This window comes from Schistocerca gregaria, chromosome 2, assembly GCF_023897955.1.
Source record: "Schistocerca gregaria isolate iqSchGreg1 chromosome 2, iqSchGreg1.2, whole genome shotgun sequence".
In the NCBI taxonomy this organism is placed as follows: Eukaryota; Metazoa; Arthropoda; class Insecta; order Orthoptera; family Acrididae; genus Schistocerca; species Schistocerca gregaria.
Genome location: NC_064921.1, coordinates 54,338,357 through 54,363,377, shown reverse-complemented (window position 1 = coordinate 54,363,377; position 25,021 = coordinate 54,338,357). Strand labels below are relative to the sequence as shown.

The following is a 25,021-nucleotide window of genomic DNA, read 5'->3' as shown; positions in this document are numbered from 1 at the left end:
TTATGCTTCTTAGTATATTGTATTTCTGATTTACTTTTTCCCCTTCTCACTTCCTTCTTTGTGGCGTCAGTGCTATTATGTGATTATTAACCCATGGTTTCCAGGGTCTGTCATGTTGCAGACCAATAGTTTCTTTTGCTGCCGCTTTACTCGCGATTTTAGGTCTTTAGATTAGACTCAAATACACCACCACAAAAGTTGTTTGACCTCTTTAGCAGCGGCTTCTGCAGAGGGAATATGTGGCAGTAGTCTATTATGATCAAGATCTCGGCACACTTGTGTCGACTGTCTCTTCTGTTGGGAATCATGTGCTTTAGTGTGAAGGTTTCCCCATTCCGCCTTAATGTAATGTAAAGTAAAGATGGCTTGCTGTGGTGTGTCATAGGGGGCGTTCATACACGCTTGCTTTTACGGCCAGTGAGAGATGCATTGGTCAAAATCTGCACGTGCAGGTTAGCGAATTCTAATTACACAATGAAACCCAAAAGGATTTATAATAGGAGTCAACAACACTGAATTTTGTTTAAGCCAACTAATTATTTATAGAACAACTGAAAAATAATCGGCGAATGGTAACCTTACATCAATTCGAAATAATTAATATTTAATATCATGAAACTGTGTAGTACAGTAAGTCGTGAGGCAAGTGAATGCTAATTCCAATGTTAAATAATTATTACGAAATAAAAATTAAGTCCGTCAGTGCACCAAAAACTAACACACAGTGCAACAAATAATATGCAAGTTCACATATATTCCAAAATTAAAAGTCAAATCGATAACCCAAAATCAAATACCTGATCGCTTCTAAAATGTTCTAAGTCACGCGCAAACATGACAATGCTACAGAATAAGCCAGAGCACAGCCACAATTGAGATGTCCTGTGCTAGTACGTGAAAAGTTGGCGAATGAACTCAAACTGCGCTTTTGAGAAACGCGATAAATCCCTTGCCTCCATGCGAAGAGGTTAAAGCGTAAATGATTAGGATCAACTCGCCACCCAGAATGTAGTATGACGTCAAACACTATCGAACCCCAAAATTGTAATCGTCCACTATCCAGATGTAATAATGATAACTTTCTGGTGTATAAACAGAATGTCTATAGGATAGCTTTTCTTTCCCGGTCATTTCCCTGCTTCACATAATAATATACGTTTGACGACTTGAGTTACCAATATCAATATATGTTACATGTGCTTCCTCGAACGAAACAATATATATACATTAATAAAACCTTTCCCCCCTCCAATCATAGGCGTTTGCACTGTCTAATGCCCTTTATTTACGGCCGCTTTAATAATCAAGAAAGCTGTAGATATTCTTAAATCCCCTCTCCGCCTCCCCCTTGCCCACATTCTCTGGGCTGTATTTGAAGGCTAATTCCAGGAACTACTGTAAGGATTTTGATGCGTTTTTCATTTATAGGTAGACTGATTCACAAGTAGGGTCAGTTGCGTAACCATATATAGGTAACGGCTACGCCCCTACGTCGTCCGGCCCCTTGCAAAGCCGCAAGTTGCTACTAAAGCAATTCAATTTTTTAAACTTGCATTACCTGAAATCATACAAAATCATAGAAAATAGATATTTGGTATCTCGAACTACCTTGATTCCACCTTTACTGTGAACGCGATGTACTGACACATTTGCATAACCATACATTTAACATATTTGTCATATGGTGACTTTTATTATGAATGAGTTGTTAACAGCCTGACATTCTGAGTCATTAGCTGACTTACCAGCTACCTATGGATACCTCTTATGTTGTTGTAGCTTAAAGCTATTAATTTTTCTTTACATTCAGTTCTATTTGCAATTGCAGTTTGTGTGTATCTTCCGTAAAAGTTGTCGTATAATGATGAACTAAACTGCAGTGAACTTGTTTCGCCTCTGCGATATCTACGGTGCCTTTTTTTCCGAATACGATGACCGTAAGCTGTGGAAAGGAATTTGAGCAATCTTATTTCGGTCACATTCCTGGCTGCGTCGAGCGTCCGCCATGACGGTGCCATCCTTTTCGCCGGCGTAGTTGTCACCTGACTCATCAGCCCCCTCCACTGCGGGGAAAAACCCAGCCGCGCCCGGCTCGCTCTTTTGCTGCAGTTGCTCACCCCTTCGTCTTTCACCTCTGGGAAGAGGTGAATCTTTACATTTTCTTAATCTTTTCTGCCTGTTTGAAGTATAATACCAAACTGAGGACCGTTTTCACAAAATACAAAAACTACAAAATTTGCAGAAGTAATTTATGTATGTATTCAAAATGAGACACGTTCCACATCATTACGAAGTGTCGTATTCATGATCTATGGAACAAGTATTAATCTAATCTAATCTAGACTGCTACATGGATTTCATGCCCGTTTAATCATGCGCACATAACTGTGAAATTTTTCCAAGTCGATATCTACAAAAATGAGTTTTGCCAGTTCTGAATATAGTCATTTATTGTTAATTTTTGACAAAGTAGCATCTGCGTCCCAATCAGGGCTACAACTACATGTTTTCTAGTAATGTACTTGATACCATTGCAAAGGAATTCAGAAAACTTTAAACCATAATCTTACCACCACACTATTATGAGGTTCCGAGCCAGCATGGTAAATGAATGGTTCCGGAAAAGGGATGACATGCGTACTATTTCAAGCCCAGTGCTGCTAATAGATTAACAAAATATCCGAAGCCAGAGTTTTTATTTATTTTCTTTAAAAAGAAAAGGCAGTGTCATCGGAAACGTCGAAAGAACATACATTTCCTCTTGATCATTATTGAAACGAAGAAAACTAACATAGATAGTTTTTAAGGACATTGATCGATCAGCTGTTGTAAAACCATGATAGTGGCAAAGATGCTGACGATGTAAAGAAACTGAAGAGATTTTCTCATACATCAACGAAAGAAACCCAAGAGTCCTATGGAAGGGCCTAGTGTGAACATGACAGTTAAAGTGATGAAGTTCAGTGCCTTAATGAACTAATTTATTAAATTATTATTTGTTCAGTGGTTTAAAACAAACTAGAACATTTCATTCTGGAAACTAGAACATCACTCCAATGAAATATATTACAATGAGATATCTAGTGTCGGAAAAAAAGGAATTTTCCATTTCTTTTATTTGCAACTGAAAGTTGTTAGAAATGTTTTTCCTGTTTAAGTAATTCTATAATATGTGCTTCCTGATTTGTTGTTGTTGTTGTTGTAGATTTTGACTATTGTTAAAACGTTCCTCAGTTGTCTGATTTATGAATGATGTAAGTTTTAATTATATCCTTGAGGTTAGTACTGAGGACATTTTGTGCTGTTTCTTCAGTGTTATTTGGTCCGTTTTCTCTAGAAAAAGATGTCCAACTTTGTCTTTTCAAACTTCGTCATATGCATTTTCTTTATTTACGCACGCATGTTTAGACAACTGTGTGTGCCTTTCCGCGAGTATCGACACACACACACACACACACACACACACACAGAGGTGTCAAAACATGTCTTAATACACAGAGATAGAATACATGTTTTTTTTTTTTTTTTTTTTTAAGGTCGAGCTCAAAAAATTAGATTTATTTCTCAAACACGTCAACAGGATCTTCCAATCCCAGCAAGCAGAGATGACAAAGTCCGTTTGTTCTGCATTAGTTGTCTCAGATTTTCCGAATTTTGAAGTATGTTAGTGGTCCTTGGGTTCCCTGTATTTCTAGCGGTAGGTTGGTTCTGATTGTTCATGAGTTGTGTTGGGCTGGTAGTGGACGGTGGCTTTGTCGTTCCGTTGTTCGTTCCAATTGTCTGTCTCGACTGCATTCTTTTGATGCCTTCTTGGGGCAGCTGGCAACCGCGCCCAGAGCCTGGATGCACCCCGTGACAAAGGACGCATTTCGGAGCTTCGTATGGGCGGAGCTTGTGTTGTGACGTGTTGAGATACCGTAGTTTGAGGTAGTTCGTCTGGGTCAAGATGGCTGTCTTGTAGTACTCTGATGTGGCTCCGCGTTTCTTCGTGGTAAAGTGATTGTCGGTGGGCGATATTCGTATGCGCAAGAGCCTACAGTATTTAGGAGTATTGCAATTTTTTTAAAATCGGTGGATAGTGTGAGTTTTACGCTGTGAACATTTAGTTTTGAGGTGAGATCGTTCGCTGTCGCTCAACTTCCGGCTGCGGGCCTTGTCAGTTCTCGCACGTCAGACGCCATCTTCGCCTCAGTTGAAGCCTAGAGGCCCCCAGCGTCAGGAAGCTCGACCAGCTAGCCGCGTTCCCCGTCGACCACGCCCAATCTGGTGAGCGCCTTCGCGTCGCCGCCCTCCATTCCAGTGTTAACCGGTAGATTTGAGGAGCGAGAACTGTAAGTGCCAGCACTACTTCCTTTTAGTGAATTTTTGCCGTCTGCTAGCACGGCCAATCGAGACGACGACGGCAGTAATGCTAAGGAGATCATCTTACTAGCTGTAGCTTTAGATGTAGACCTGTGTGACTAGGGATTCAACCAGACCTGTTTTGATGACATGGTATAATTTATAGAGTAGAATTTAGGTACTTTCAAGAAAGTTACTCCAATCGTTTCACAAAGATAACAAAAGGCAGAACTTGAGTATTGTTTCAGTCTAAGTAATTGGAGACAGCCAGGACGAAAACAGAGGCAACAGCAGCAGAGCAGAGCGACACCGTTTTTGTGAGATCTAGAGACAATAAAGATCGAAAAAGAGACGAAAGAAATGTTTACGTTTGCCAAGGCTGCGAAAGATTAAAATCGGGACTGTGAGAACTGCAAACAGTACCTTTAGCATTACAGTTCCAGAAATTAAAAAAAAAAAAGAAGAAACTGTCAGAAGTGGAACGTGTGTGAATGGGTGCGTTGGGTAGCGTCTGAGAGTCGTGTATGTACATAAGTACTATTCTCTGCTGTGGATTCTGTCTCTTTGGGAAGAATGGACTCTGTCACAACTCGCCCACTAGACCGCGAGAGGCAACGCCTATGGTAGGGCTAGTTGCCTTGTACAGGAGAGACAGGAATTGGGTAGAACTAAGGGTGTTATACTGAACCATCTTACCAACGAATTTGAGATACTGTCTTTCACTGAAACTGAAACTGAGCCAGTGAGACTCGCTTCACGTGTTGCCCTGTGTCAAGAGGAGGGCGGCAGTTCGAAACATATGGTGAATAGTGGTACCCGTTAGGAAAATGAAACAAGGTCCACTTAATGTTCGTCTTTTGAATCTGCATCTCTTGTCCACTCTTTTCGCATTTGCAGTTACAGAATACGGGTTCCACATTTTTGCAAACACATTTTTTCTTTTTTACTTAACCATGTTTCAGCACCTCTATGCCATCGTCAGTGGGTTTTTGTTTATTGGAAACTGTAGAAAGTGAAAGTATTTTAACTCATAACTGATTTAACAAAGTGAGACCTAAGGAAATTTTTCTGCGTTTTGATTCTTGGCGTGATTTTACATTATATGGTTTTGCAGGACCGACTGTATGGTGACCTGCACTGATAGATTGTCATCTGCAAATCAAACGATGTGAATGTAAATTTCATCGGCGAGTTAACATGTATCTTGATTTTTTTTTTTTAAATGCGGTTTTGGCGTTTCGAAATGTTTTGCTTATATAATTGTTACTACTCAGTTTTTTTTTTTTTTTTTGTATCTGATCTTTCTTCTTTTAGATTCCAAGGACACACACACACACACACACACACACACACACACACACACACACACACATTAATATAATTTTTTGTGAAGTTTGTTTCTTTATAAACGCCTTTTTACTTCACAAAAGCGGTGAGCACTATAGTTGTGTTTCTTAATCCCGTTGGTGTTCTTTTGTTAGTAGTAGTAGTAACGTTTACAGCATTGTAGTACCCCTTATGTAATTACTGCTGTGTCATGCTATCAATTAATTCATTTATCTGTTTCGAAGTGAGTAAAGAAGTAATTTCTGAACTACTGCAGATACTATCTACATCACGGAGAAGATATTTTCTTCAGATATTTAGCATTTATTAGGTGTGTGTCTCATGTCTATCATCAGCGACGTATGGGACAAAGCATAACACATTTGTGCTGTGGGTGAACAGCGTGAGGAATCTGTAACTTCCACTGCATTAATGCTACCAATTGAGAAAAAGTGCCGGCTGATGTGGCCGACTGGTTCTTGGCGCTTCAGTCTGGAACCGAGCGACCGCTACGGTCGCAGGTTCGAATCCTGCCTCGGGCATGGATGTGTGTGATGTCCTTAGGTTTAAGTAGTTCTAAGTTCTCGGGTACTGATGACCTCAGATGTTATGTCCCATAGTGCTCAGAACCATTTGAGAAAAAGTAATGGTTGATAATTTATGTAATTATTATTAGAGCCTTATAAAATTATTATAATAGTAGTGATCTCTTGAAAATCATTTAGTTTAGTGACTGAAACGGAATTGACTCATTTAGTTTTTACATATCAGAAAATTTCATTTTAACCCTCAGGGGTGTAATCACCCCCAAGTTGGGAAACACTGTCCTAGGGGCTATATCGAGCAATGTGGCACAATGGTTTTTGTGGCACTGGACATGTACTTAAGAAGAGCAGGTTTAAATCCCTGTTTGGCTGTCCAGATAGTTGATGAGCTGCAGATTCTCAAAATTGCATAATGTAAATGACAAGATGGTTCTTTCAAAAAGAAACATTTGATTTATTTTCCAGGCTTTGCCCTGTTTTAACTTGTGCTTTGTCTGTAATGACCTTAGTTGTTCTTTCCTACACTGTTGAATGAGAAAGCTGTTCAGCAGTGGGACGGAGGGTGACTGGAAGGCAAGTTGTGGAAGTAGCAAGCCAGGATGAGGTAATGGGCGGTGGAAGTAGCAAGCCAGGATGAGGTAATTGGACATGGCTTTGTGCTCCCATATGTAGCAGGCAAATTTCAGTACACCACACTTAAATTGAGTAGGTTAATTGTATTCTGACTGCCAGTCAGTTGTATATTTAGGGGGGGAAACTCCTCTCTGTGACAAATGTGATGACACTTAAAATTTTGTGCAGTGTCTGGAGTAAACCTTACCCCTTTAGGAAGATATCAGTGTGTGTATAGCAGAGTGCCTGACTCATCCATTTATTTATTAATGATTGGTGTGTGTGTGTGTGTGTGTGTGTGTGTGTGAGAGAGAGAGAGAGAGAGAGAGAGATGATTTATTGATTTAAATATGAGACTATAATTTTCACTATTGTTACATTTGAATCACTGACTGTTACCTGGGCACAAATCACTGCAGAAAGCTTAACATTGATCAAAGTAGTAGTGAAGGGCTGTATGGGACCTCATATTTACTAACTAAATATGTAGTTCCAGCAGAGATTTTTGAAGTGTGCACCTGTTTTCAACAATAGTTTGTTAACTAAATGACATTTTGTTTTTGCAGGATTTCAACATTCCGCATACACCTTTGGCATTGAATCACACATAGCACAGTCTAACATCAATGGTGCACTAGTACCACCTGCTGCATTGCTCAGTATTTTGCAAAAAGGACTTCAGTACACAGAAGCTGAGATTAGCATAGGAGAGGTAAGCAGTATTGTGTTAATATGTGGATTAATTTCCTGGATTATTAAAATTATATAGTTCCCAGAAATACCTTTGTGTGTTTCTGATAATTTGTTATTGTATAAGCACTGTAAGGTATGGACAAATTTTTTCATTCTGTTCGTTAATATTTTTATTGAGAACTCTAATAGATCGAATGAACAAATGATAAATGATGAACATCTGAGGAAGCTCAACTAATTAATTCTGGCCATGTTGGCTTCTTTGACTTAGGGTAGGCATCATGCCACTCTGTAAATGTACATTAACCACTAGGCTGTATATGTACCCTAACCACTAGAAAAATTATGATGTACTTAACACTCAACTATTGGTTGTGTAAGTGACAAGAAGGCAGGTGGTTCACCATTTTAATTGTTGACAGTCCCTCACCTTGGCTAACTATCCCATACTTGTCAGCTGAAACAGGCTCAATTAACAACTGGGTAATGTCACCTCACTCTCTATCATTAATTGAAAATTGTGCTTGTGGTCCAGTCCAGCGTCGTTGAGCCACTAGAAAACTGTACCTTGTGAGAGCTTCTGGAAAGAGCACCAGGAGGTTGAGAACTTGAATATAATTAAAAATGGTAGATGATAGAGTACTGTGATCACAGAAAGAAGGACAAACAGACCATTACCTCAGAAAGAGGAAGAAGTAAGGGAAATGGAAAAAAAAATTATTGTAGCTACAGCCAAAGAGGAGCAGATAAAATCTAAAATACGAACACTTTAACCTGCCCATAACCCAGAATTTATCCCTGTTGGTGTTTTCCATTGGTGGCATGCTGGCCTGCATACTTCATGTTCAGACTCCAAAAACTGGTTCTGATCCGTACTTTGTTAATCTATGGCTTCGGCCCCTGGTACCTTGCTCCACTCTCCTTAGGAAACTGTCAGAACTACATCCATTCATTGTCAATAGTAGAGACAGTATACAGCCAGAATAAAATGATGAGGATGCATTTGTAATATCATACCTGGTGCATACTTTGATACCTAAATCAGGTATCCCTACCACATTAACACTACAATACCAGTACATATCAGCACAAACACTTGTTTGTAGGTGCTTGAGATAAAAATTAGTTATAGTTAAAATGATACCACTACAAATCCCTTTTCCTAGTCATAGCACATAAAACAAGATAAACACAGCACTACCCCCCCCCCCCCCCCCCTGCCACCAATGAATATTAAGTACGGATATACTCCGGTTTGACTTAACCAATACGGGAGGTTCCTGTACAATAGCTGCAGCCACTTTAGTGAGGTATCTCTGTCGAGAACAGACTAACATGATTCCTGAAGTGTGATAGCAGACAGACGTATTAGTTGATGCAGGGGAAACAGTCTGGTTGATTGCATAATCTGTCATTGTAATGTTAACCGGTAAGTCCTTGCTGTCTTGATACTGTGAATGGATGTAAGCATGGGGGGACTATAAGCATTACATTTCCTAAGGGAATGCAACTCTTCTTTGGTGATCATGGCATCATCGTGGGTAAAACATTCTTATGGTATAATGATCCTCTATTTGATTGTCTGGGGAAGTTGGGGGTGAGTTGTGTGGGCATGGGATATTACTCAGGAATTTCTTGTCATCAGGGAAAAAAAAAAAACAATTCCTGTAGATAGACTGAAGTGAAGTTACATACAGTGGAGATGAATGCAGTGTCAGGAAGAACAGTATTTCTGGCCAGGTAAGTACAGAGTTATTAACATAGAACAAAGTCGTGATAATACTGAAGAAAGTCTAATAATGAATAAGGAAATAGAACTGCAGATGTGCTACTATAAATAACATAGTGAATGCATTTTCACAGCCAGAATATGATCGTGTTGTGGAAAAGCTATGTTCATGACAAGTAATGGATTGTTATTGGTACTCTGTGACCTTCAACGATTTTCCACCCTAGTATATGCATCGTGCCCTTTACCTTCTGCTCTTTTGGTCCACAGAATAGAACAGAAATGAAGGCAAAATGGTTCATGAGGATTTGGAGGAGGAGGAGGAGGAGATTTAGTATTTAACATTCCATCACCTATGACGTCATTAGGGATGGAGCATGAGCTCAGATTAGGGAAGGCAATTGGCTGTGCCCTTTCAAAGGAACCATCTCAGCATTTGTCTGATGTGATTTAGGGAAATCCTGGAAAAACTAAATCAAGATGGCCGGATGCAGGTTTGAACTGTCATCCTCCCGAATGTGAGTCCATTGTGCTAACCACTGTGCCACCTCGCTCGGTCATGAAGATTTGCATGAAGCTTCATTACACCAGATATTTCTTCAAAAACGTCATCATACCTGAACAACATTTCTTTGTAACTACAGTTTGCATCTGTTATCTGAACAAAGTGACTCACTTATCTTGTACTCTTTTGCTATTTTCACATTTGTGACATCACTTCTGTGTGAAGTGGCATAAAATGGGAGCCCAGGAACAGTTCTAACCATTTGCTCTCTTATTACAGTCTGTAGCAGACTTAATGGAATTAGTTTCTAAATCTAGGTCCTCAATACGCAGAATAAGTTTACCTGCAAAGAAATTGATTTGTGCCTTTCCCCCCCTCAAAAAACTAGACTCCTGCAATGCATTCCCCCAACAAAGCCTATGATATGACAAATATAAACTTTATCCACAAATTCTAATTCCATCTAGGCCTACAGCTTGACTGTCTTTGATAGGGCGCTATCTGCTCCCACAATCCAGTCTTCACACAGAATAAAATGTTCAAGCTCTCTTAAATTATGACCATGACATTTGTAAGAGTTTGAAACTTTTCAGTAATAGAATATATGGGCTCTGTAACTATTCCTAAAATTTTAAAAAATAAAAGAAGTAATATGCAATTTAACTTGTCATTGTAAATAAGACAAGCTCCAGAGAAGATTCTTTCATTACGTACACTGATGCAAAATGCAGAAAGATAATCCGACAAGCTTTGTCGAATTTGATTACATTGCCAAATATAAGGATCCCAATTGCAGTTGGTTTAGACTTTTCAGTTAGTAGTTAATCTTGCTTGGAGTCACATTTATTTCTTGACTGTCACACATTATTTTCATTTATGACTCATTAAAGCACTCCCTAAACACACAATAGATTTTGTGCGTCGCAACTGATTCAGTCTTGTCTCCTTTACTTCTTTTAGCAAACATTAGAGTTGTAAAGCTATTGGTGGAAGAATCTTCGCAAAAATTTATTGGAATTGTTGAGATTTTTCAGCTTCAAAAAATCCCAAATTGTCTGTCTTGAATCTTATATCGAGACAGGTTACAATCAAGTAATTTGACTTTCCATTTAAGGAGCTGAAACAACTTTCTAATTCAGCTGTCAAAAAATTTCCCATGTGTGGTCAGTGCTTTTTGTACTGTCTCACCCTTGTCTAAATACTTATTTGATGCTGCAGCATCTGGTATTATTTGAATTTGCAGAAGGGACCAGATCTTGTATTTGTTGTTTGTTCAAAGGACTTCAGAAGATTGACAAAATGCTCCATCAAACACCACTGGCGACACATCAAATTCCTAAGCAGGTCATAATCAAACAACTTCAGAGACATACCCTCTTCTTGTTCCAACAGGTGCTCTGCAATATAAAGGGTGGAAATTACACGTTGTGCTGATACCTTATACCAACTGATACTCTGAACAATGTTCCTCTTTTTGAGTTGCCAACAGCGTTTCTTGAGAGAATTGCAAATGATTGCAGTGCGTTTCGAGAGATCTACCAGTAGTGATTATTCTTGTAACTTCAACCTGGACCTTCACTGACTCAATTACAGACTCCTGCAGTGAATGGATAAAGCAGCTGACAGCTTTCATGGTGTTTGCACCCGTCATGAGTGAGCAATTTGATTAGTATCCCAGCAGTCCATTTTACAGCAAGGTTACAGCAAGGTAATGCTTGTTCTAGGAGACTTGTAACTCTGGTCTGTTCTGTGATAGATAAAGGCATGTTGTCTAGTGCAATCATTTACGCTATTAAGTAACAATATTTGTGCCATTTGCACCTCAAAGTTCTTTCCTTTCAAACAGTTCTGATATAGTCAGTTGCTTTTCTATCAGTGCTGAAGGCAAACTAGTACGGGGGGATACTAGGTACAGCTAAAGATGGTGTAGGTGCGCAACAGCAGGATGTTTATTAAATTGCTTGGCATTTATCTAGATGTTTTGTTTTCAAATGTTTTTTCACAGCTGAAGTATCTACTACACAAAAGTAATATTTCATTGGGTTTAAGGTAGGTTAGGTATTTTCTATTAGTTTAAATGCAGGGCATTTCCATGCCAAGTGGTCTAATTTTGGAAAAATTTCCTGCACAACCATTACATATTTTTCTGAAAATTTTATGCGAACATTCACACATGTTCCCAGAGAATGTAAGTAAAGTTTTACTTTCGTAATATAAAACTTGCAGAAATAGTCATTTGTTTGAACCCATAGTGCAGCTTTCAACAGTGCATCCCACAGTTTTTGGCTACTTCGAAACATTACATCTCTGGCAATATTTTCTTGAAAGAACAAAACTTGTATAACTTTTTCAGCTCTCTTAAGCAAAGTAGTTAAAACAAAGATTTTTTAACCTATTTTCATATGGGTAATTTATTCAAAGTTGACAGGAAAAATAGATGCCTGAAAAAATGTGAAGTTTAGCTTTTTATATCTCTGGAAGTAATTGTGGGATAAACCTTAAATTTTAACCCTGATCACTTACCAATACAAGGTCTTTGATTATAAGATCTTATTCTCTTACTGCTTTCCATTGTTTTACAAATTAAGGGCAATTTGACAATGTTCATACATTCCAAGAATTGATATTTTTAGCCTTCTTTTACAAAAACCATTGTTGTTAGGAAGACCGTGTTTTAAACCACCTAAAAATCTATGCAATACGACCATATAAGCCACTAAAAGGCAATGACAAGGTGTAGGTGCTTTGAAAATGCGAGCATATTCTGCTGTACTCAAATTTTTCATATTTTATTATGTTCTACAATTGTTTAGTAGTCTCTGGGGAAGGTATTACCAGAAGTCCTGATGACTAGGAAGTGAAATTGAGTCAGAAGAACTTAAATAACTACAAAAAAGGGATGTCGTTTATCACGACTCATCATGACATTTCACTCTTCTTCTTCTTCTTCTTCTTCTTCTTCTTTTCTTTTTTTTTATTGTAGTAACTACCAAATAAACTGTTTATATAAACTTCAGAATTTAACTGTGCATTACCAAGGCACTGTAGATCATGTTAGTAAAAGTGTTGCATAATAGCTGCAACACACCGTGTATAAACTGCCTTCAGGTTTTACACTACTGTCACTTTGTATAAATTCTCGTCAAGTTCATAGCAGTTTGTCTGCAGTCTTTATGAGTATGCCTTTTTATTGTGCGCAGCCATTGGTTTAAAAGAGTTTGCAGAAGACTCTTTTTTGTAAAGGTGGGCTAAAAATACTCATTTTGGCATTTTTACAAATACTGTCAACTTTGGTCTCAATTTGTAAATTACTGGAAAGCAGGTGGAGAATGAATTGTATAATGTAAGATCTTGCATTGGTAAGTTATTAAGTGCAAAATTTAAGGTTTATCTCACAATTACTTTCAGAGATATAAAAAGCTAAACTTCACAATTTTCCAAGTGTCTATTTTTCTGGTTGATTTTGCTTAAATTATCCATCTGAAAATTGTGTAAGATATCTTTATTATTATTTTAGTAAAGAGAGCTCAAAACATTTTACAGGTTTTGTTTCTTTCAAGACAATATTGCCAGAGATATTATGTCTCAAAAGGTGCCAAAAACTCAAGGGTGTACTGTTGAAAGCTGTGCTATGGGATCAAATAAATGACCAAATCCCTGCAAATATTCAATTCAGTTTTTATCATCACATAACATGCCTTATACAATCAAAGATTGTGACATAGGTGATTTTTCAGTTTTACACTATATATAATAATACTAAAAATAGACAATAAACTAATAATATATATGGGGTAACATCTTCAAAGGGGTATTTTAATTACAATTATAATGCATTGTTGACATTCACTAAATCTTCTACACTATAGTAACATTTATCTTTCAGATGTTTTTCCAGGTCTCTTTTGGTACCTTTTACATTTAATTTCATGCCCATATAGTATGGGTTTTTTTTCATATGATTTTAAACGGTGGGTATGTAACATGTAGCTCGTTCTATATGTAGTATCCTATTGATGCAAGAAGAAGTTGCCCTCAAAAAGTTGTGGATTTCTTTTTGTGAAAGTGAGAGTTTCATAGATGTATATGCTTGGAATGCTCATTAGATCTAGTTTTACAAATAAAGGCTTACAATGTTGCTTTGGTTTTGCTCCCACCATGGCTCGGATAATTCTTTTTTGTTGTCTAAAATCTCTAAGTAAATTTGTTTTTTCAGACCCCCAGAAAATTGTGCTATACCTAATGACTGAAACAAAATATGCATTATATACAGTTTATCGTACAGCTAAATCAGTAACACTATACAAGATATTCATAATATATACAAGGCTATTCAGTCGACCCAGTATGTTGTCCACATGGCGACTCCATAACAGATTTTTATTGACTAATACGCCAAGGAATTTGACACAGTCTGCAGTCTCTAATTTTTTTGTCCTTATACCTTATTTCACTTATAGACTGTGCAGATTGTTTTGTGGAGAAATGAACAATTTCTGTTTGTGTAAAATTTAATGTCAAGTTATTGTTTTTGACCCATGCCTCCACTTCCCCAAGTGTTTGTTCAATATGACGAATTAGGTCTACCTCATTTTTACAACAAACTGCAGCTGTTGAGTCACCTGCATAGAGGGTAGTATCAGACTGGACCTGACATGGCATATCATTAATATAATACAGAAAGAGTAGTGGCCCTAATATTGAACCTTGTGGGACACTTAATTGAGTGTGTTTCCAGCCAGAGAGAAATTTCTTGCCGGTGATGTTAATAAGTCCTTTTTGTTTTCTGTTTGCCAAGTATGATGACATCCAGCTAAGAGATTTGCCTTGAACACCACAGCGTGCCAATTTTTGGAGAAGCAGGTCATGATTTACTGTGTTGAAGGCTTTGGACAGGTCACAAAAGATGTCTGACACACACATTCTGTCATCAAGACATCTGCTGACTTTTGTGACTAATTTGTTTATTGCATGGATTGTGCTGCGGCCTTTTCTGAAACCATATTGATTGCCTAAGATAATGCTGTTAGATGAATTGTGATTTTCAATCTGATCACATGCAGCTCTTTCAAATATTTTTGATAAAATTGGCAACAGTGAGATTGGTCTATAGTTGCCCAATTCACCTTGTTTGCTTTTTTTATGTATGGGCCGAACTTCTGCATACTTTAATCAATGTGAGAAACATCCCTCATCAAAAGATTGGTTGATTATGAAAAAGAGTGGATATGCAATCCTGTGACGGACTATTTTTAGTATTTCAGTGGGGACTTCATCCCACCCCGCAGATTTTGAATTTTTAAGGGACATTATGATTTTGATGACATCTGAGATGGAAACATGAGAAAACTTAAAACATGGGCAATTGCTGTCTGTCATATTGGGCGTTTTTTTTTTTGGTGGTGAACAGTCACCAAATTTGTTACTGTTTATGAAAAAGTTATTGAATGATTCACAAATGGCACTGGATTCTGTAACAGCTCTACCATTTATCACTATTTTAGAAGGGGATTTTCTCTCTGCCTCACTGCCAACTTCACTTCTTATAACAGACCAAACAGCTTTTGATTTGTTTTTTACATTTGAAATGAAGTTATTATTTGCAATATGTTTTGATAGTTTAACTATTTTGTCGAATGTTTTTTTGTATACTTAAGAAGTTGAGGGCTTCGATTTATTTTTGCCTCCATGTGCAGTTTCCTCTTAGTAGTACTAGACACTCTAATTCCTTTTGTTACCCAGGATCTACTTTTTTGGGACCTGGTCCTCACTGTTACAAAAGGGAAGCATTCATTGAATATACCCAAGAATTAAGTTAAAAAGTTATTGTAATTGTCACTTGTGGAAGTGTGTTTGCTGACTGTCCACTTGGTTTGGCTTGGTTTTTTGCAAAATACTTTCACATTTTCTTGACTGAAATTCCTACATGTTTTTGTTGTGCAGACTGAATTTAGCTTTGGTAGTGATACAAATAGTGCTTTATAGTCTGATACTCCTAAATCTAGAAGGAAATTTTCTTTTACATAATAATTATAACTACTTACAATATTGTCAATACATGTTGCAGAGGTTGCTGTAATTCTTGTATACTGATCAAAATTGAGATTTAGCCCATTTGTGGCTACCAGGTTCTTTAAGTGTGAAGAAAATTTGTCATCAGTCCTTACATCTATGTTGAAGTCAGCTCATATAACCACTTTCTTGTACAGTTTCTCACTTTTTAATTTATGTAGCAATGTATCAAACTTATATAAAAATACGGAGCTTATATGGTACCCAAGGGTGCAATATATGCTGATAATTAATATGTTATACACTTTAAGTTCTATACAACAACTTTCAAATGTACCTTCTTCATTCAGATGGCTAAAATTCTGTCTAATGTCATAGTCTGCCGTGGAATGAACTAGTATGCAAGAGCCTCCATACCCATTGGCCTTACAAAAGCTGGTAGCTAGTTTATAACCTGTAAGTTTATTCAGGAGACAGATATTTTCAAATTTTAGCCAATGTTCAGTAAGGCGTATTACTTTCACAGATTGTTTCACACTTTCTAGCAAAATTTCTATATCATAAAGCTTCCTGATCATTCCTTCATACAGACCTATGATGCTTAAGTGCATAATGAAATTACTACTGCATATATTATTAGGTAGAGGGTCTTTAAAACTAATGTGACTATAAAGTAATGGAACGTCCACCTGAGTGTTGACTGCTTATTCTGGATTCATTGTATTGGACCAAATTCAGAAAGAATTGGCCCCTTTCATCAGTTTCCCTGTGTGTGAGCATCTGGATGATGAGTAGGTACAGTTTTCTTGATGATAATTTCAATCTCTGCTGTATCTTCTGAGGCTGGTTCTGGCACCGTCTCATCTTCTGGATGGGATGTTCCTGTTTCAGCTGGCACTGTGGCTGTGACTATGTGTGTGAATTTGAAATTGTTTTTCCGTTTTTCATTTCCTTGGTCGAAACTGGTTGCATGGCAATTGATTTTCTTGTAATGTCGTCATCTTTTTGTATTAATTTCGCTAGCATTTTGCCAACATATGACTTGCCAGCGTTATTACACTCCTGGAAATGGAAAAAAGAACACATTGACACCGGTGTGTCAGACCCACCATACTTGCTCCGGACACTGCGAGAGAGCTGTACAAGCAATGATCACACGCACGGCACAGAGGACACACCAGGAACCGCGGTGTTGGCCGTCGAATGGCACTAGCTGCGCAGCATTTGTGCACTGCCGCCGTCAGTGTCAGCCAGTTTGCCGTGGCATACGGAGCTCCATCGCAGTCTTTAACACTGGTAGCATGCCGCGACAGCGTGGACGTGAACCGTATGTGCAGTTGACGGACTTTGAGTGAGGGCGTATAGTGGGCATGCGGGAGGCCGGGTGGACGTACCGCCGAATTGCTCAACACGTGGGGCATGAGGTCTCCGCAGTACATCGATGTTGTCGCCAGTGGTCGGCGGAAGGTGCACGTGCCCGTCGATCTGGGACTGGACCGCAGCGACGCACGGATGCACGCCAAGACCGTAGGATCCTACGCAGTGCCGTAGGGGACCGCACTGCCACTTCCCAGCAAATTAGGGACACTGTTGCTCCTGGGGTATCGGCGAGGACCATTCGCAACCGTCTCCATGAAGCTGGGCTACGGTCCCGCACACCGTTAGGCCGTCTTCCGCTCACGCCCCAACATCGTGCAGCCCGCCTCCAGTGGTGTCGCGACAGGCGTGAATGGAGGGACGAATGGAGACGTGTCGTCTTCAGTGATGAGAGTCGCTTCTGCCTTGGTGCCAATGATGGTCGTATACGTGTTTGGCGCCGTGCAGGTGAGCGCCACAATCAGGACTGCATACGACCGAGGCACACAGGGCCAACACCCGGCATCATGGTGTGGGGAGCGATCTCCTACACTGGCCGTACACCTCTGGTGATCGTCGAGGGGACACTGAATAGTGCACGGTACATCCAAACCGTCATCGAACCCATCGTTCTACCATTCCTAGACCGGCAAGGGAACTTGCTGTTCCAACAGGACATTGCACGTCCGCATGTATCCCGTGCCACCCAACGTGCTCTAGAAGGTGTAAGTCAACTACCCTGGCCAGCAAGATCTCCGGATCTGTCCCCCATTGAGCATGTTTGGGACTGGATGAAGCGTCGTCTGACGTGGTATGCACGTCCAGCACGAACGCTGGTCCAACTGAGGCGTCAGGTGGAAATGGCATGGCAAGCCGTTCCACAGAACTACATCCAGCATCTCTACAATCGTCTCCATGGGAGAATAGCAGCCTGCATTGCTGCGAAAGGTGGATATACACTGTACTAGTGCCGACATTGTGCATGCTCTGTTGCCTGTGTCTATGTGCCTGTGGTTCTGTCAGTGTGATCATATGATGTATCTGACACCAGGAATGTGTCAATAAAGTTTCCCCTTCCTGGGACAATGAATTCACGGTGTTCTTTTTTCAATTTCAAGGAGTGTATAATGTAGTCGATATTTAGTAAACAAATCTCTTGCATCAGGAAGATAAAAAAAAAATGTTACATTTTGTTGGGACTTGCATATTTTGTAGGACTGTCTGTTTACTTTTGCAAGCTTCAGATTTACGATGGAATTGTCTTGCAGATTGTCTCTGTGAGGCAAACTAGTAACTGTGATGTTCGGAACTTTCAGATCAAGTAATGTAGTTTTAAACACTGGGTCACATGTTTACACTCATTTCTGTATACATCATTACTTCCACCCATGATTATGATGGCATCATTGGTGAAAGTAAAACTTTACTTATGGTCATTTGGAATGTGTGTGAATGTTTGTACCAAATTTCATAAAAATCAGTGATGGTCTTCTGGGAACCTTTAGACCACTTTGCATGGAATACCCCTGGTTTCTTACAACAACATTGCACAAAAACATCTGTACATCCCAAGCAAGTTAAATTATACTGAGTATTTTACAAATATGATATCTACTTAATGATGTGAATCAGTAAACCTGAGGACAAACACCTTGATGATTGTCATAAAAAATTCAAAACAAAAGAATGAAAGACAATCTAATGCTTCAGTAGTAGTACATACCTCTCCTGTTTACGTCTCAAAGGAAAATCAGCACAACAAGCAAATGGCTCGCTTATTATTGTCACTATTTATATCAAAATAATCTCAAACAGGTGATCTTGCCTTTACTGATGAAAAATAAATTATCTTGCAATTAACAAATTATTTCTAGTAGTAGCCTCAAATAGCAAGAAGTGAAAGTGATAAAATTTGCAACTGTTCAAATAGATAAGTCAGGCAATCAATATGTTATTCACTCACTTCACTCATGAATGATGATGCTTGAATATACCTGAATCTATGTGCTTGACTCATCCTTCATGGCAATGTTTGGCTGGATATCTGGCTTATGGGATGGCTGGTATCCAGTACCTGGCCAGACAGCTACCTCTGTCTCGAGGATTTATTCACTGTGAATTGAACTACTTTTCTTTTATTGAGTAGGATTTTTTACAAGGCATCCAACTTCAGTTGCCACAAGTTCCTGGTAATTACCACCTCACCACAGTAGTTTCCAAGTATATCATCTTTTAAAGGTCATGCAAAATAAAGTGAAGTCTCTTTAAACTTCTGTACTCGTTTTTTGAGGTAACAAGAGCAGAAAATTGGGCAGCAATGACTTAAAAGCTTGAAAGGAGCATCCCAGATCAGGAAAAAATGGTAACTTTGATTTATAATTATTCATGAAATGTAAATGGGTAGATAATTTTTGTGGTTGGAAGCATTGGGCATTACCTTGCTTAAATGTGTAGTTATCTGTATATCCGTTGCTTGGATCAGATTTTGCACCAACTGATCTTTCACTTGTTCACAAGTTGAAGGAATATCCAGGTGGAAAGGCTGTTACAAACAGAGACTATGCTAATATAATAGAGAGAGTGGGCAAAGCATTTATTTGTTTGTGTTGCCATTAAAAATGGGGGGAAAAAAAGCTCAGCTTCTCAAGATGTTGGAAATTGCTGGCAATCAATCCTAAAAGTGATCAAAAGTTTTAAATATTGAAGTTAGTACAAAAGTATAGTGCTTTAAAAATGTTATCTATGTTTAGTCATTGCTAACTCAATGCAGCAGGTAAAACATCATAAATGTAGCAGGTTTTAGAGTGTTGTCAGTGTAAATTAAAAAGACATCCACTTGAAATGTTTTTACTGAACAAAGTTAATGTAAATTGCATCTAATTTTCTGTGTGAATCAGATTTTACTCTTGTCAGCACATAGTGAATAACTGCAATCATATACATTATTTATTTGTACTTTTTACTTGCAGCTGCAATGTGGTTTCATCAGTTGCGGTATCTCTAGAGAGTACTAATACCTATAGCATACAATGTAACACTAACGTACACAGTTAAAACAATGAACATAGATCCAGTATGTACATGGTTTCATTTTCTGTTTGGCTGCCATAAATGAGTTGTTTTTACTAAGGGAAAGGCAACCACTCACCAAAGGTGCCCCCACCAGCTGACAGGGAAAGGAAAAAAAATTGTGTACTTGTATGTTGTTCTTTCAAGAAAATGATTTAAAAGTCAGTATTAGGTATGTTTTTAACAGAGTTTTTTTGGCCTTTTATAAATCACCATATGTCTTACAAAATATTAAAAATTGCCCATACTCCGAGGTCTGTAAACCCTCCCGCTCCCTCCAAACTATTGTGTGGGTTCCCTTGTCAGTCATCCGTAGCAGATTGATGCGAGGAGCACAGTAACATGTAACAGAAAACAATATTTGCACTAGCAGCTTTTGAGCACTAGCACTTATTCCAGCAGTAGTACACACAACCACACACACACCTAAATGCACACTCTCGTGGCCACAGCAAGACTAATTATTGATATGTGATTATTGTTGAAAAGTTGCCTGAGCTGATGGAGGTGCAGGTGGAGAGTAGGTGGGAGAGGACACAAGGAGCAGGAAGTGGGGAAGAGGCTGGTCTTCAGGTAGCTGACTTCATGATCACAAAACAAGATGAAAAAAGTGCAAGGGGTACAACAAGCAGAAGTGTAAGAAAGAGCAAGAAGGCAAAAAAAGGGCAGGAGGTAAAGGAGAGAGAAAGGTGAAGAAAGGGAGAGGGGAGAGAAGGGGGCCGAGAAATGGGAAAAAAGAGAGAGGATGAGAAGAGGGGGAGAGAGGGAGTGGGAGAATGGCTGCATGAGCAGAAGTGAGAGAGAAAAGGGAGAATGGATGAGAAGAGGGGGGGAGAGGGAGAGGAAGAATGGCTCCATGGGGACGAGGAATGGTGGGAGAAGGCATTGCGTAATCTGGACAGCAGAAGAGTGATGCGGGCAGAAAAGAGTAGGGAAAAAAATATGATAATGCTCTGTCTTTTAAGTTCACTGTCTGTACTAGATAGTTTCACTTGAAAAGTACCCTGAATTTTTGCAACTCCGACCCAACTAATTTTCACGTTCTACCAGGTTCAGACATACAACTATTCATGAGTTAAACATTCTATCATTTAAGTGGTCTTCTTCGAAAGAAGTGCTCGCCAAAGTATTCTGTATAGCGCACGAAACATGCCTTGCGGAATTGCTACTATGACCTGAAAGTACACACACTCATACTTTCAAACTATTTAATTTAGAAACACTAAACTTTCATTAAAATATTCGTAACTCCAGTCACAAGGTATTTGAACTGCAATTAATTCACTATTTCTTCCATTTTTCAGAGTATTTTTACGGAGCTATGTAATATGGAGTTATCAGTAGGTCGGTTAGCAAGTGTCTCTCTCAAACTATTCTACTTACTGCCCACTCCGCTACATTCGCTTGGGAACAGCTTAATTCTGATTGGATGTTGATCCAAGTGACTAATCATAGTGTTCCTTCCAGATCATTCTCGCACCAATACTTGCCTTATCCAATCAATAATTTGATAGTAATTAACATCATTCAAACTTCAATTTCTAGTACATTGTTTAACCAAAATAAGTGAAGTAGGAATTATTTTCCGAATTGATAAATAAACTTATTCCTTCTCTAACTTTCATTCTGGCTGCTTTTATACAAAAGCAAGCTCACACCGCTGTACATCATGTGAATCATGGTTGCACCATAACTTTCCCAAGGTCTGTTTGTACAAGGTTTTATGAAAAATGATGTCTCAAGTTTTAACGTATGTCCCACATACACTCTATCAATCATTCTCACGCACTCACACAACAAAATATAATCAAATAATAATTTCGATCTATTTCTGTATTACATAATGCACAGTGACTAAAGTGTTAAAAAAGAAAATTCTAATTAATTGATTTTTATGCACTGATAACTTTGGAATGGCTTCAAATGATAATGCAAGTCAATCTTTATTTGTTCCTAACATGGTTTTAAAAAACAAGCATTTGTTTTAGGAGTTTTAGGTGATTTTCTTTATCTCTGGCACAATAATAAATAAAAATCTGAAATTTTGACAGCATCGCTCCATTAATAACAAAAGGCTGTGTACCAAATTTGAACAAAATCGAATAATAACTAATATGGATTATTTAGATTAGTAGAGGGTATGAACCTTCATATTGACTGACTGTTATGCTATGCAGTTCTTATGCAGGCAGTGTCAGCTGTGCTGTGAGCAAAGAAGGGAGGAGGGGGGAGTGGAAGAGGGGAAGAAAAAGCATAGCCATCCTGCAGCCACTGTACCAAACGGCTGTGTGCCTTACTGCAATGAATGTCATCTTATAATAACTTGCCACATTACAGTCTATCACCTGTTTCCATGGCAAAATGTTCCTTCCTTACAGCCTTGGCATCAGTGGACACCACATCTGTAGTGGAAAATAGTATTTGTTGAAATATACCAATAACCATAATAGAGCTTCGCAATCAGACAAAATCCTATCCAGCTTATCCATAAACAAGTCTCCCATGCCATATGCTCCTCTGACATCAGTAGACCTGTTAACCACCCATCATTAATACTCCTGATCACCCAGCATCAGCCTGGCCTTGGAAAACTCAACCACATCCTCCACCAGGACTTTGGCTGCCTCACACGTGCTCTGAGATGACCGATATCCTTCCCAAAGCGATCTTCACCCCCCCCCCCCCCCCCCCCCACCCAAAGTAGAGTTCTGCTCCTTGTCCATTCCTACTCTCTGTCCTGCCCGCCATGGATTGTTCCCTTGTGGTCAGTCCAGGTGCCAGACCTGTTCCATACACCCAACCACCACGTCCTACAGCAGTCCAGTCACAGGCAGTGCCAACCCAATAAGTATGGCCAAAAGTGAAAACAGTAATGTTACACAGTATTTCAGCTATGCTATTCTATTTGGGCATGACAAGTAACCAGCTGTCTACTTGCACAAATGGCCACCACCGAGCTGTGGAAAGCAACAGCACTAATGGCTTCAACAGCTGCTTGACTGTGCAGTCCATTTAGATAGTCACTTACAGCACAAGTTTTTCTGAACTATGCAGGTCAGAATTGTCTCTCTAGCATATCCTGAACTTTTACAACCCCCGTGCCCCAAATCCCCAGTAACCTCTTCCCACTGGTTCCCCTTGCCTTGTCCCATCCCTCTTCTGTCTGCACCACTCCTTCTCTTCCCAGAAAATGTAATGCCTTCTCCCACCCTTCTTCCTCCCCCCACCCATTTGAGCCTCCTCCATCTCCCTCTGTCTCTCTCTCCTCTCCCATTTTTCAGCCCATCTTCCTTCTCTGTCCTGCCCCTTTCTTCCTCTCCATCTTCACCTTTTTTTTCTCTTCTGCCCCCTCCCCCTTCCTTTTTCCCCTTCTCTTTCTTCCTGCATCTGTTTTTGTTGTACACTCTGTAGTTTTTGCTTTCTGTTGTGCAGCCATGAAGTCATGTCTGAAGACTGTGTGTGTGTGTGTGTGTGTGTGTGTGTGTGTGTGTGTGTGTGTGTGTGTGTGTGTGTGTGCGCGCGCATATGCGCGCGCATGTGTACTATTGCTGGAAAATGAGCTAGTGCTTGAAAGCTAGTGTGAATGCTGTTTTCTGTAGTGTGTTACTGTGCTCCAGGCATCAATCCACTCTATAGGTGAGTGCTTGCTTTTCCCTTATTTAACATATTGCTCCATCCAGGAATTTCCATAATTATTGTAAATTTTACCAAAGGTAAGTCTTATGCAAACTTTAGTAGTCTTAATAAAATTGTCTCTGCCTTCCAGCAATGTCAAGTAGTTTAAAATCCATGAGCTTTCGACTGAATGCTCCTCGGGTATAGTCAAATGGTGACTGCCATATGACTGCTGCTGCCATCCTTATACAGTTGCACCACCTTCAGTGATGTCACTTCTGCTCACTCCAGTGCTGTTATGGTAATGTTGCTGCGCCTTCTGATGGCTTTGTTCCAAGCCGTGCATAGCTGCAGGCTGCCGACTTTATTAAGGGACTGTTTTAACCAAATGGGTGGCATCATGATGGGGAATCCATTACTTCCTGTCAAGCCAGCTTGCTTATGGAGTATGTTGAGGACGTCACCCTGGACACGGTTCCTGCAAAGCCTAGTTGCTTTTATCATTACGTTGACGACACAATCATGGTCTGGTCTCATGGATGTGAAAAGCTGGGAGGATTCTTGGACCACATCCACAGCATCCATGACAACATCAAGTTCACGATGGAGGTAGAAACAGATGGTGCCTTGCCTTTTCTTGATGTTCTCATCTGCCATAAAGAAAATGGGTGTCTCAGTCGCAGTGTTCGCTGGAGACCCACCCACATGGACCAATATGTGGATGCTACCAACTATTGCCACCCTTTGCAGAAGAGTTCTGTTTTGAGGATTGTGATGGATAGAGAAGAAGTCATTTCCGACACCGAAAACCTTCCAAGGCAGCTGAACCACTTACGAAAAGTATTCAAGGGAAATGGGTACAACAACGGCCAGCTTTCACAGGCTGTCTTGCCAAAGAAACACAAGTAGAAGTTCCGTGAGGACAACACTGAGATGGTTGTGGTTTACTCATTTCTGGCTCAATAAGATGAAACATTAGCTGACTCCTAAAGAGGTATAAAATTGATTTTGTCCTCAGGATCCCAGCTAAAATAAGACAACTGGTGAGTCCTGTGAAAGACGATGTAGGTCTCAGAATGACAGGAGTATGTAGAATACCCTGTGTGAATGGACAGTTTTATGTAAGACAGACTATGTGCTGTTGAACACGTAGAACATGACAGATCTTTCCATGTATGGTATTGCGAGAAATTAGTGATAGGGGAATATGCTCTAGAA

The 25,021-nt window shown here is 39.4% G+C and overlaps 1 protein-coding gene across 3 annotated transcripts in view; it reads left to right on the top strand.

The window, feature by feature from the left end:
* LOC126336295 (F-box-like/WD repeat-containing protein TBL1XR1) overlaps positions 1–25,021 on the top strand; it is a 165,688-nt gene that overhangs the window by 64,476 nt on the left and 76,191 nt on the right. Inside the window, exons 1-2 of one of the 3 annotated variants that reach the window (XM_049999830.1) lie at positions 3,956–4,266; positions 7,391–7,536. Coding sequence is in view for 1 of the 3 variants with exons in the window: in XM_049999828.1 (XP_049855785.1) it covers positions 7,391–7,536 (146 nt within the window). In the remaining 2 variants the exon portion in view is untranslated. Of the gene's footprint in view, positions 1–3,955; positions 4,332–7,390; positions 7,537–25,021 lie in introns of those variants that run through there. The other 2 variants (XM_049999829.1, XM_049999828.1) reach the window with 2 other exon arrangements.